This window comes from Chiloscyllium plagiosum, unplaced genomic scaffold (assembly GCF_037043375.1).
Source record: "Chiloscyllium plagiosum isolate Xiang-an unplaced genomic scaffold, Cpla_swu_hap1 HiC_scaffold_45, whole genome shotgun sequence".
In the NCBI taxonomy this organism is placed as follows: domain Eukaryota; kingdom Metazoa; phylum Chordata; class Chondrichthyes; order Orectolobiformes; family Hemiscylliidae; genus Chiloscyllium; species Chiloscyllium plagiosum.
The window spans coordinates 16,489,664-16,502,944 of NW_028270183.1; the positions used below are offsets into that span (position 1 = coordinate 16,489,664).

Here is a 13,281-nt window from a genome sequence, read left to right on the forward strand (position 1 = left end):
CATTCCTTTGGATGAACAACTGTACCAACATGGATGTGAACCTACCTCCCAGGTCCCACCTGCAGAGGTTCTCGTCGCTCTTTTGACTTTGGAACCGCAATCTGAAAGGAAACAAGTTTGGTTTTATTGCCATTTTCAGCAATGGGTTCCCGAACTCAGCAAAAGACAGTATCTCAAACAACAGCACGCTGAGAGTCCCTGCCAGAAATGCTGCATCTTTCAGCATGGGATACATATCCAGGCCTAACATTCTCCCCCAGTAATTCCAGCCATGGGAAACAGAAAATAAACTATGGCAATAAAAATGGAGGACAAAACAGTGATGTAGTGATCAACGTCACTTGGCTAGTAATGCTCCAGGGACACAGATTCAAATCCCTTCCTAATAATCAAACTAAATTTAACTTAGGACAAAGCTAGTCTCAGCAATGACAATGAGGAGAACCATCACAGATGATTGTAAAAACCCACATGGTTCAGCAACATCCCATTAGGGAAGTAAATCTGCCCTCCTTACCTGGTTTGCCCAGTGTGACTCCAGACCCACAGCAATTTATTTGACTCTAAACCACGCTCTGAATTAGGAGAAAGTGAGGACTGCAGCTGCTGGAGATCAGAGCTTAAAAATGTGTTGCTGGAAAAGCCCAGGTCAGGCAGCATCAAAGGAACAGGAGAATCGACGTTTCGGGCATAAGCCCTTCTTCAGGAAGAAGGGCTTATGCCCAAAATGTCGATTCTCCTGTTCCTTTGATGCTGCCTAACCTGCTGCGCTTTTCTAGCAACACATTTTTAAGCTCTCACGCTCTGACTTAGCCTAACAAGTCATCAGTTCAGTGACAATTTGAAATGGGGGCCAATGACTGACCTTATGAACATCTCATTAAACAAAAAAAACTCAAAGTAGCTCTACTCCAGCAGGGACCAGTCACCTGCTGCGTGGAAATTTCTTTTGACAGATACATGAATATGTAATTTTCGGTTCCAATAGTTTGCCACCTTTTTAACCAGGTTACTGCCCTCTCTTTAAATACTGCAGGCAGCAAGCTAATTCTGGTTTAACTGCCAGCTTCTTCAATCTGGCTGATGGTTCACATGACATGGATTGCTAAATCATGTGGAATAGCTTGTTCAACCTTCATCTTGCAGAAAAGCAATCACCATTCAACACGCAATGGATCAAAGCAAGCCAAAAAACCTTCACACATACATTTTAATAGATGTTAATGTTGGGTTATGCAGATCAATACTGCACAGTGTCTGCTCTCCGTCTACCTCACAGAGCTGCAACACAAGGGGCTGCTCTATACAGCTTTTACAATGAGATATTGTACACTTTCCCATTAGCAGAAAATGCACCTTCAAGGTGCAACATTCAGACAGTATTAATCGAACCTCACAGGAGTATAACCATACCACTGGCAAGCTCTGGGGGTCAATAACCAGCCACTTCTCTGTCACTTTCACAAGTTGCTGGGAGCTCAGGGGCTCTCTGATTTTGACAATCACCTCCAGCCGACCTCCTGTCGTCTTCCTGCCATCCAAGACCTGGGAGGAGTTTATCAAAAAAAGTTAATGACTTAAGGAACTCCATCAATGAAAGCAGCAAATGTATTATATTCTGTAGGAAGTAGATGGATTGCGATGGGATGGACAATTGCCAATAACAAAAATACCACGCAGAGAAGGAAAACAACTATCAGAAAGGATGATTGATACAGAAGGCTTAAAAAAAAAACCCCATTAATTTCCGCTGAAAATCTCCTCACTTGCCAGCCACCACATATTGGAACTGTTTTGACATCCAAGACTACTAATGCAAAAGATTTTAGCCCTGTGCCAGAAAACAGTGAGGTTTTCTTGCAGTCACTGCCTGATCCCTCTCTACCGGCTCATCGCCTCCACACTAAAAACAACCCAATTAATATTCCTTCCCACTGTCCTGTCTTGATGGCTTTGAAAATCTTTGTTTGAACAGTGCATTCCATTGATCGTGTGCAGGAACTTGTAAGAAGAGAAAGCTGGACAGAGGGGAAGGATTACAAGAGCCATCGCAGGCTAGCTTGGCTGACAGACGAGGTAGCTTGGCAGCAGCAGCTGCTTGAATTACTATTGCTGTGCCAGTTTGGAATGTTGGCATGTTGTTTAATGCACAGTGCTCCATTCTAAATCACACACAGGGTGGAAGGGAGGCAAGGTCTAACTGCAATTCAATATCCTCTCTAATCCCCATGTGATCTGCTTGCTCCAGCCATGTCTCAAAGACAGGTCTTGTGCATCCACTAACTGATAGGAACTGAAGTAGCTGATGCAATCAGCATGAAGTTTGATCACAGTTGATATGTACCTTATCGCTATCTAACAGCTACTGATGTGTATCCATCGATACCCTGGCTTCTCAAAAACTCAAATAGGAGCTCAATAGAATAGAACTGCAGTGGTTAGAAATAATACCTCCACTAATCAGAATATACTCGCCAACCAATTAATACTCTCCTGTCATGTAGTGTAAATTTCATTTTCCTTTTACCTTGGTATTCTTGTGAATTGTTCTAATGAGTGCAAGATGAAACAAAATGTCATTTCTCAACAACACTCAAAAATCTATCAACTTCAATATTTTAAATTTTCAATTAACCTGCCCTTGACAAGTGCCACCAACTCCCAGCCTCCCAAACTAAGTACAGGTAGTTCTCCAATAAGACTAAAGTTGCGTTCCAGTGAAACCTCTCTTAATAGAAGATTGCTGAATATAAATAATGGGGCCTATGGGGTTGGGGGTAGACCAGCAAAAACTCTCATGATCACTCAAACAAAAAAAATCAGCCAAAAGTGTAGCAGAAAGTACAGCGCAGCCTGAATGAAGATTGAAATCATATTCATTAATGAAACAAAAATAAATTAAACACAGTACATGTAAAAAATGTAAGAAAGCTGCTCCCTGTACAGTACCCATCCCAGAAAGCTGCTCGGCCTGCAGCTGACATCAGCACATGCACAGCACAACTCAGACTGGCGGTGACATCGCGCATGAGCCGAACGGCACAGAGACTTCAGTGCAGACATTGGCACATGCACAGAACAAAGTGTGTAAACCGATCCCTGCTGGGATCACGTTATAGTGAACACAGGTAAGCGCTCTTGAACATACCGCTCCCCAATTTTTCAGCGATTTTACAGCCAAATCGCGTTGCCAAAATGCCTGTTCTCCCAGAATTACCTGGACACCACCTCTTAAATTTTCCGTTCTCAAAGTAAATACCTAGTCAGGTCCATCTAACCTATCCTCATGGTCCCAGTATCATCTTGAGACATTGGTGCTGCAACCCCTTTGAGATTAAATATATTTCTCCCAGAGTTGCAGTTCTCAAAACTGAACATAAAGTAATTCAGACAGGGTTTAACCACATTGAAAATGACTTAATGTAGAATCACAATGGCTACAATACAGAAGGAGGCCATTAGGCCCATCATGTCTGCATTAACTCTCCGAAAGCAATTCACTTATATCCCTTTAGCCTAGCAGCTCCCGAAGGTAGCAGTCAATATCCCATTAGCCTTGTTTTGTACCTAACAGTAGTTTTTAGTGATATTTGCACTTGAGGTTATTAGCTTCACACCAATCAGCAAACACTAATCTCAGATAAACAAACCGGCCAGCACAGTGCTCGTTGTCAAGTCGAGGAGGAAGACGACAGAGCTGGGTGCCATTTCTATATAGGGTGAAAACTATTGCCATAATAATAGTGATGTTGTCAAGAGGTAGACAAACAAAGGAGGCTAAGGATGTTATCCTGGTCTCAGGCATGGCAGGGAATAGGAAAAGTTATGCTCTTGAATCTGAGAAAGTAGGAATAAAATTAGGGGAGAGTATTGTCAATAGTTACAGCTATGATTAAAAAGAGAATAATACAAAATGATGGTCATTGAGTGACAAAATTACTGGGTTTAGTTCTCTTGATGGATGTAGAAATATCATGGGGCATCCATCTTTCTTAAACCCCAATTAGTTCATTCATAAAACAACTATCCATTTTTGTGTTTGGAATTCACTGACTCGTGTTTTCATTGCCAGAGGATAAGGAAACCTAAAGCAAGCCTAAAATTCTGTCTAACGATCTTCCCAGATACATACAGTTCACAATTTTATCAGATGATTTAGTGGGGTTTTAATGGATCCTAAAAAAAGTTTCAAGCAAAACGTCCACTCAATCCCAAAGCCCCAGTTTCCGTATCTGCAGGTATCTAACTGGTAATTAGGAATGAAACAGAGTGTCTTGGTATGTTGTCCATATACACTCGTCACTACGTTTTGAAACCTCACCTCCAGAATTTCACGAATCTCACATTGTGACTCCAGTTTTTCCAACTTAAGCTGAGCTGTGCCCACAACTTTGTCATTCTTGAAAATACCCCTGTTAAAAGAAGAAAGGAATCTTATCTTCCAAATGCTAAAGTTGAGTATTAAGTTATATGGAAATAGAAAATGATTGCTGAAATTAGAGTAGGGACATAGATTAAGTGTGTATTCAAATCTGACAAATGGGAATCCAATGGGGGGAATGTGCTCAATCATATACTTTCAATTTAAGACAGACAATCTGGAACCAGTGCTTAATGGCGACAGATTAGGAATTGTACAGATGCAAAGAAATCTGGGTAGGGTTAAGAACACATCACTAAACTACAGTGGACTGATACAAAAAGTAATCAAAACAATCTTATACAATTTCATTCTCGTTTAAGAGGAATGGGTATATAAAAATGAGTGGAAATGTAGAGACTCAATCGAACGTCAATCAGACAACAGCATTTAGTTCCAGAGACAATACTTTAGGAAGCAAAATCAGTTATACAGCACATCAAATGACCTTTCTGTCCACACAAACCAGACACTCCAATCTGTCCTAGTCCCATCTGCCAGCATTTTGCCCATATCCCTCTAAACACGACCTTGCTCTGACAGAGTATTCGGATTTGTATCAGCCAACAATTAAAGCTACTTAAAAGAACCTCTCGACGAAAGTAGAACATTAAAAACATGCTCATACCCTTTATGGAGTATTTCAAATTTAATTCCTTTGGTCTGTACCACTCGTTTGAATGCACGATGTCCTCGGTTGATGTTCAGCTTAAAGTGCTCATTAAATTCTAGTAGACAATTAAAAGCGATTATTACAGTAGGATTCTCACAATGAGCAGCATTTGAGAGTAAAATACTCACTCTTCAAAACAGACTGCAGTGTTAAATGTTTGAAATGCCCCTGCAGCCATTGTTGTTAGAGAGATCAGGAATTGCTCATTTCATAGAGAAATAGAAAATCTTCACGCCCATTGTTCATCACACCCTCTGACTGCCATCCTTTGGCTTAATTCCGCTGCCACTAAGTTCCAGTGGGTCACTCTGACTGACCCCTGCTCTTTCCCAGCTCCACTGCCAGTGAATAAATTCAGCTGCTAGCCTGGCACTCTCCTCTAGCTCCGGTAATTGAAACTTCCCTCCAGCTCACACCCCAACAATCCAGTTGAAAAGATAGCATTTCTTTTAATGACTTCTGGGTGCTTCAGAACACAATGAACCACTTCATGAAGTGTAGTCTATTGCATTGTAGAAAAGGGGACAGCCAATTTCAACACAGCAAGATGTCTCAAACTGCAGTGTGACAATGACCGGGTCATCTGTGATTGAGAAACATGGGGAAGAACCTTTGTGAATGGTGTCACTAGTTCTTTCGCATCATCTGACAAGGCACATAGGCCCTGGTTTTCCTTCTCATTCAAAGTGCTTCCTCAATTCTGCACTGCAGTATCAGGCTGGATTAGGTGCTCAAGTCTCTATAGTGAGGTGTGAGCACAAAGTTCTCACCCAGAGGCAAGACTGTTATGACTGAGACCTCACTCAGTCCATTCTGATTAATCAAATTAGGAGCAGAAAAAGAACATTTGGTACCTTCAACCTGTTTGATCATCGAATGAGGATCAATACCTCAACTCCACATTCTCACCTATCCCTGATAATAACAACTTTTTAATGAACAAGGGAGTCAAATCTACTTCAGCCTTAAAATATTCAATGACCCTGCCTCCACCATTTACTAGGGAAAGCATTCCAAAACCCATAACCACTGAGAAAAAAAGAAAATTCCTCATCTCCTCCTTAAACCTCCTCATGTTTTAAAAAAGGTCCCCTCTCCCAGTTCTAGCTTCTCCACAAGAGCTTTCAGCATCCACCCTGGTAAAGTCCCCTCAGAACCTTGTATACTTCAATAAAATCACCTCTCACGCCTCTGACTTGCAAAGGCAGAACCAACCTATCTAACTGTCTCATTAGATAACTCACAACCATCCCAGGCATCAGTCGTATGAACCTTCTCAGAGTCACTTTCCGTGCACTTACATCATTTCTTAAATAGGAGACCAAATTATACACACAGTAAAGCGGCCACGCAGCTGTCATTAACTTATTGCTTTATGCCAGATTTGCTAATTCAGATGGTAGCTTTCCAGCTGTACCTACCTGGACAGTTTGTATTTTTAATCACATTGGTTTTGTCTTTCTGTGCCTCCTCCTGTTGAATAAAATATAATGCAAATTGTAAGCTGCAGCATTAGACAGAGCTCAAGAAAATAAGGGCATAAACTTGCTTACACAAGGACTAGTGGGTGCTTATAGAACTAAAATTGTAAAACAAAATCCAAAAGAGGACAAAATTTGTTTAATTAGGGTTAAATTTCAGACAATTACAACTTGTATTTATAAAGTATCTTCAACCTAGTACAAGTATTGCTAGACACTTCACAGAAGCATAAATCAGATAAAAATTTGTTACTCAAGTTACGTAAGGGGATATCAGGACAGGTGACCAAGAGAAAGGTCAAAAGGAGGCTTTAAGAATAACTGAAAATGAATATAGAGGTTACGAGAGAAAATTCTACTCCTTCAAACCTCGGCAACCATGTCTTCAGTTGCCTCCGAAGGAGGGAACCGTTGGGTACATGCAAGAGGCTCAAATTGCAGAAGAGCAGACATCGCACAGGGTGGTAGTGTGTAAAAGGCTGCAGCAATAGGGGGATGGGCAGGCCGAGTACAGTTTCAAAAAAAAGAGAGAAGGATGAGAAGTTTTAAATGGAGGCTTTGCCAGACATTATCCATGTAGGTCAGTGAGTACAGGGGCCTGTGTCACTTCTCTATCTTCCAACATGCTCTCCATTACTCCCATGAGTGTTCCCTATTGGGGTTTGTTCATATTCACTCCTCCTCTCTCTCCCTAATGTAGAGCTCTCTGATATGGTCGTCAGAAACACATGGCCCACAGTTCCTAATATGCCAAGCCACAAACCATGTAGCTATAGGAAGAGGCTGAATGGGCTGGGGCTATTTTCTCCAGAGCATCAGAGGGGTGATCTGATTGAAGTTTATAAAATCATGAGGGGTATGGATAAGGTGAATAGTCAAGGTCTTCTCCCCAGGTAGGGGAGTCTAAAACTAGAGGGCATAGATTTAGGGTGCGAGGGGAAAGATATAAAAGAGACCTAAGGGGCAACCTTTCCACGTAGAGGGTGGTACATGTGTATGGAATGAGCTGCCAGACGAAGTGGTGGAGGCTGGTACAGTTACAACATTTAAAAGGCATCTGGATGGGTCTATGAATAGGAATGGTTTGGAGGGTTATGGGTCAAATGCTGGCAAATGGGACGACATTTATTTAGGATATCTGATCAGCATTGTACGTCAGGGTCTGTTTCCATTTTGGACATCTCTATGACCACATCAGTGATATTAAGGCTTTGAGACACTTTATGTAATGGTCCTCACAATGTTTTTTTTAAAATACTGAATAATACGCCTCTTATCAACTAACTTTTCTAGGGACTAAAAAAAAGAGAAACTGCCATTCTTGATCCTTCTTTTCATGAAAATAAAGCAGTCTCCTAGAGCAAAACTGCCTTGTCAACGGGTGCAGATTTATCTTGTCTGATTACGTATGCTTTTCAATCCAAATAATACATATCTTCGTGGGATATGGCCCTTCATTCAAATTCATAACCAGCTAAACCAACAAACTCTTGCAATACACGATACTTACTGAGTTTGGGAAGGCAAATTCAAACTTGACAAAGGCATCAAGATCATTCGGTGCAACACCTGAACAGAATATTTATGTATTGTTATTTATACAGATTAGATTCAGCAACAAAGGACAATTTTTTTTTTAAATTATGGAGCTCATACCCAAGTCTGTTAAGAGATAGTGGTACACACAAGAAAGACTGGCTGTTCACAACACAATGCTTGAAGGAAAATGGTGTGTGAAAGTGAGCATCATTCTCTGCTAATGCAACATACAGACGAATTTATGCAAAACACATTTCGCAAACTGCAGGAAGTCTGCTTGGGATTGCGTGTATTGTATTATTCAGACAAGAAGCTCTTAAAAGCTCAACAAACAGCCTTGTTTGGAAGCAAACTGAGCTGGAAGGAAGGTCGAGGGAGGGAGAGTGGGAGTGCAAAACAGTTGGCACTGGACCGAGTAAGACAAGCAACTATATAATAGGAAACAAACTCTGCTGCGGGCGGGCTGGCTCCCTGTCAGACTAACAGTTACAGCAAACTGTAGCTGCACGTGGCGACACGTCTTTCTCTCATACCCCAGTAAAGGCCTCTCTACAGCTAGAGCAGGTAACAGGATTGGAAATTTCACAGCACATTTAATTACCTGAAGGAGCAGGCAGGTTGATTCCTTTGACAATGTAAAGGACCATGTCACTGTTTGAGAGCTGGGGAAAAATCCTGAAATAAAGCAAATACCAATTTTAAATTGTATTGGTGCATCAGTTATTGGCCACATTAAGAACCGACTGTAGCGGAATGCCCAAATTGTACAGTCACCTTACCGTTGGAAAAGAAGTGGTAAACTGATACACTGTCTGTCTTTTCCAGAAGTTTGGGTGGACACTAAAGGTTCCATGACTCCAATGATTGGGAATAATAGGGGAATAATCACAGGGTGTCATTCCCACCTCAAATTAGTAAAACCAAAAAGAAACCAGGTTGAATTGCTCAAACGCTTTAATGTGATTGTGATCAAAGAATAAATGCCAATTAACAACTGCTGTGATCAAGAAAATGAAACACTTCAGCATAGTAGCTGAGTTTTTTTGCTTCATTAGTAGTTAATTTATAGATTAAAAACATTAAATTTATATTTTACTGTAACTGAACAGCAAACATCAGTATTCCTAACGTCACACTTGTTCTTCAATGTAAAGGTTTTAAATACACAGCTGACCTGAATCCCCACATCCCGCATTCTGAGTTCAAGCATAATGCTGCTACTATACAAATATGTAATTATATCCTCCTTAAAAAGACTACATTGCACTGTGAAGGAGGTTGTGGCTAAATTTAAAGGAATTAAAAGGAAAAAAAAAGACCTGTAACGATACATCACTTGATCAAATAGCTGAGAAACAATCCAAGCCATTCAAATAAATTGGAGTCACTGTTGAAAGCAAATTCAGCACAAGCAGCAATGGGATAAATAAGGTAGGAACATTGGTCAGGGTTCCAGGAGAATTGCTCTTCTTCATGTAGTGTTGGCTGATATTTAGCATCCTCCTAAACCCACAAAAACAGTTGCTTGACAGCACATTCAAAATACAAACTCTCTGCTGCCTGCAAGGATGTCAGGTGGAGTCACATTATTTATCCAAGTCCTGAAGTACGATGCATCTGTTTAATTTTGTTTTGAATGGTTCAGCCACCATCACTCAGATAATGTAATTTTATGAAGCTGTTAAGTGCTGCAAGGAAATACCACTCAAAGTTGTCCTATAAAGGTTTTAAAACTTCGTATAAAAACAGGACTTAAATGCCTGCTATAGTTGACCTAAAATCTCTATAGCTTCTACTCACTTTACTACTTGAAAGGTTCTCTCCTCCTGATGACACTTCGGTGGAGGATAGCCTTGGGCATGCGCCTGCTTCAGAACCTCAATGTTCTTTTTGCAATCTTCTGCCATTTTCTCAAATCTTAAAACATAAGCATACACACACAGACAACAAAATGATTACAAAGGAATTAAATCGGTGTCATAAACATGTTGCTTATCACTCACTTGCCAAAAGGAACCATGACTGGAAATGTGTTGCTGGAAAAGCGCAGCTGGTCAGGCAGCATCCAGGGAACAGGAGAATCGACGTTTCGGGCATAAGCCCTTCTTCCTGCGCTTTTCCAGCAACACATTTCCAGTTCTGATCTCCAGCATCTGCAGACCTCACTTTCTCCCAAAAGGAACCATGACCCACTCTTATACAACTTCCAAGTTACTGAATCAGTACAGTTTCAATTTGCTTCTGCTTGTCTTCTGAGGCTTCGAAGCAATAGCATTTCAGCCCCAACACTGATCACAGAAAAGAGGTAGAATCTTTAGAAAATAAAACTGAGCAACCATGGACAACTTTTGACAAAATGTAAAATAAAAGCGCGACAGTTTGGAATTACAGCGATGAAAACAAAGTAATTCATCAAGACTGCCTAACCTTTCAATAAATAATCAAAAGACCCAAGGCTTCTTGGTTAACTTAATTCATTTACAATACTTTCACATTCAAAATGACCTGTGAAATTTAGGTGAACAATATTAACGGATCCAATCAGGACTGCTTCTGAAAACCAGGAACATTCAATTCCACAAATCAAGCATAAAATCACAAATTCTACAATTAAAGTGCACTGCATCCAGGAACTAATTTCTCATTTGTTAGAAATTCTAAGTTGCCATGTTGGAAATGTGAGAATACTGCAGTAACAACCTGGGAAATTAAAAGGCAGGGAGTCAAAAGCGGACAATAATATGTTGTTAAATATAAAAATAAACTTGATCTTGTTTGTTAAGATTTCTTAATTTTTGGCAAATCCATCATCTTATCTAAGGTGACAGTGTAAAACACAGCAATTCTCACTGCTTTTGGGCAGACAGGATTACGTTTCCCGACCCAGTCCAACAGCAGTTCACCTGACAGAAGACTGATGTCTTGTTTCACCATTACTGGGCAAGGATGGAATAGGGCACACAGCGTCAGGTACCAGAAGATTCTTAGAAAAAGACTTTTGCTCATTGTTCATGATTCCATTGGAACTGCCATATTAAGTAATTTTTTTTCATCTCACTCTAGATGGCTGAAGATTTTCTACTTTGCAATCCATTGTCAAGGATTTAAATCAGTACTCACTTGGTGGTCTCTGATACACTTCCAAGATGTGTGTATTGCTTTGAGTACTCCATACACATCTAAGAAAAGACAGATAATACAAGACCATTAGTAGGCAAGTAATCAAAAGAGCTTTTCTCAGATTACTTTCATCTTCAGTAAATACCTATCTAATTGTAATTACAGTGAATGTAACTGTAATAGACTATATTACTGAAAGAGGCATAAAGTTTCTGCAGCACAGAGGGTAATGTCTAAATTGGCTCCAAATAAGCAATGAAGTATTTCAATAAATTAGAATAGAACTTTCTTCATTTGAGATAGTGTGACTTGACATATTCTCCTCACGTACCTTGCTGCATGGTTGTAGGATAAGATCTTGGAAACTGATCTGATGACATCCATCTAACAAAGAAGTTAGCTCCAACGCTTCTAATTGAGTTACAGTTTGTTCAAATGTTTAACTTAAATGAAGTTAACGTTTACTAACCCGATAACAAATATAAACGTGAAGATTTATAGTTTCTTACCACACCTCCCCCATAATTATTCGTCACATCCACCACTTCTACTAAACATTATCTAATAATAGCATGAGGCGCACAGTCTGGTCACTAGCTTTTCTGCCTCAGAGCAACAAGGTGATTCGGTCAGTTTTGAACAGGCGTGCTTTTTTTTTATCCCTCTCCTTCCCACGCCTCAATCTTTCCACAGGCTCTGGTCCCACGCATGTCTGGCAACCTCTATTTCCTGACCCAGGTATACAGACTGAAAACAAAACACGCTGGAGATCACAGCAGGTCAGGCAGCATCCCTGGATAGAGAGCAAGCTAACATGGAGAGACTCTTCAAAGTTTAGAATCATAGAGACGTACAGCACAGAAACAGACCCTTCAGTCCAACTCACCCATGTCGACCTGATCTAGTCCCATTTGCCAGCATTTGGCCCATATCCTTCTAAACCTTTCCTAATCATATGCCCATCCAGATGCCTTTTAAATGTTGTAATTGTATCAGCCTCCAGCAGTTCCTCTGGCAGCTCATTCCATACACGTACCACCCTGAGAAAAAGGAGCCTCTTAGGTCCCTTTTATATCTTTCCCCTTTCACCCTTAATCTATGCCCTCTCGTTCTGGACTTTACCACTCCAAGGAAAAGACCTTGTCTATTTACGCTATCCAAGCCCCTCATGATTTTATAAACCTCTATAAGGTCACCTGTCAGCCTCTAACACTCCAGTGAAAAGTGCCGCAGCCTATTCAGCCTCTCCCTATAGCTCAAATCCTTCGACCCTGGCAACATCCTTGTAAATCTTTTCTGAATCCTTTCACAACATTCTTTCAATTGCAAGGAGACCAGAACTGCGTGCAATGCTCTCTCGCCATGGATGCTGCCTGACCCACTGTGATTTCCAGCACTGTCTCTTCAGTACAGATTCCAACATCTGCAGCTCCTACCAAGTATTCACATGACCATTGCAAAATTATTTAATCATGGGAGTGTGGGATGTGGAGAAGCATAGTTCTAGCCATTACTGTCTCTCAAACTGCTGTCTAGCAGTAGCTCCTGGAGATCAGAAACAGGCTGTTTCCTCAGGGTAAGCAGCAGGATCAATTACTGTCCTGGAGGAGTTCACCTTTCTCTGACCCCCTTGACATCTTACAAGCTTCCAATCAGAAAATCCCTTAATTGTCTAAATTCTAGAGCATGCAACACTCTAATCTTTAATCTTTCTTTGTAAAGGATTAGAATCCCTTGAAATTAATTCTGAACATTTCAAATTTACAAAAAAAAAAATTTGAGACTGAAATGACTGCTACATGAATGGCTGCATTTACCCATCCCAGGCAGTGGCATAATGAGAACTATAAGAACAGAATAGACCATTCAGTCCCTCAAGCCGGATCCACCACTCAAAATCATAGTGGATCACCTACCTCAAAAATTAAACTTCTCCAAAATATTAGAGTTTTGTTGACTCTGCAGTTTAATCTTGATGTCTCCTAGGAACTGATAGTTAATATAACTAATCTAACAGGGAACAAAATCCTGAACATTGGGAAGAATAA

The 13,281-nt window shown here is 40.6% G+C and overlaps 1 protein-coding gene across 1 annotated transcript in view; it reads right to left on the reverse strand.

The window, feature by feature from the left end:
- Positions 1–13,281, reverse strand: part of cc2d1a (coiled-coil and C2 domain containing 1A) — an 81,811-nt gene that overhangs the window by 36,604 nt on the left and 31,926 nt on the right. The window contains exons 16-24 of the mRNA XM_043694794.2: positions 11,234–11,292; positions 9,914–10,030; positions 8,715–8,788; positions 8,085–8,143; positions 6,515–6,566; positions 5,049–5,148; positions 4,322–4,412; positions 1,414–1,545; positions 46–101 (exon numbers count right to left, since the gene is read on the reverse strand). Of these exons, the coding sequence (XP_043550729.1) occupies positions 46–101; positions 1,414–1,545; positions 4,322–4,412; positions 5,049–5,148; positions 6,515–6,566; positions 8,085–8,143; positions 8,715–8,788; positions 9,914–10,030; positions 11,234–11,292 (740 nt within the window). The remainder of the gene's footprint in view (positions 1–45; positions 102–1,413; positions 1,546–4,321; positions 4,413–5,048; positions 5,149–6,514; positions 6,567–8,084; positions 8,144–8,714; positions 8,789–9,913; positions 10,031–11,233; positions 11,293–13,281) is intronic.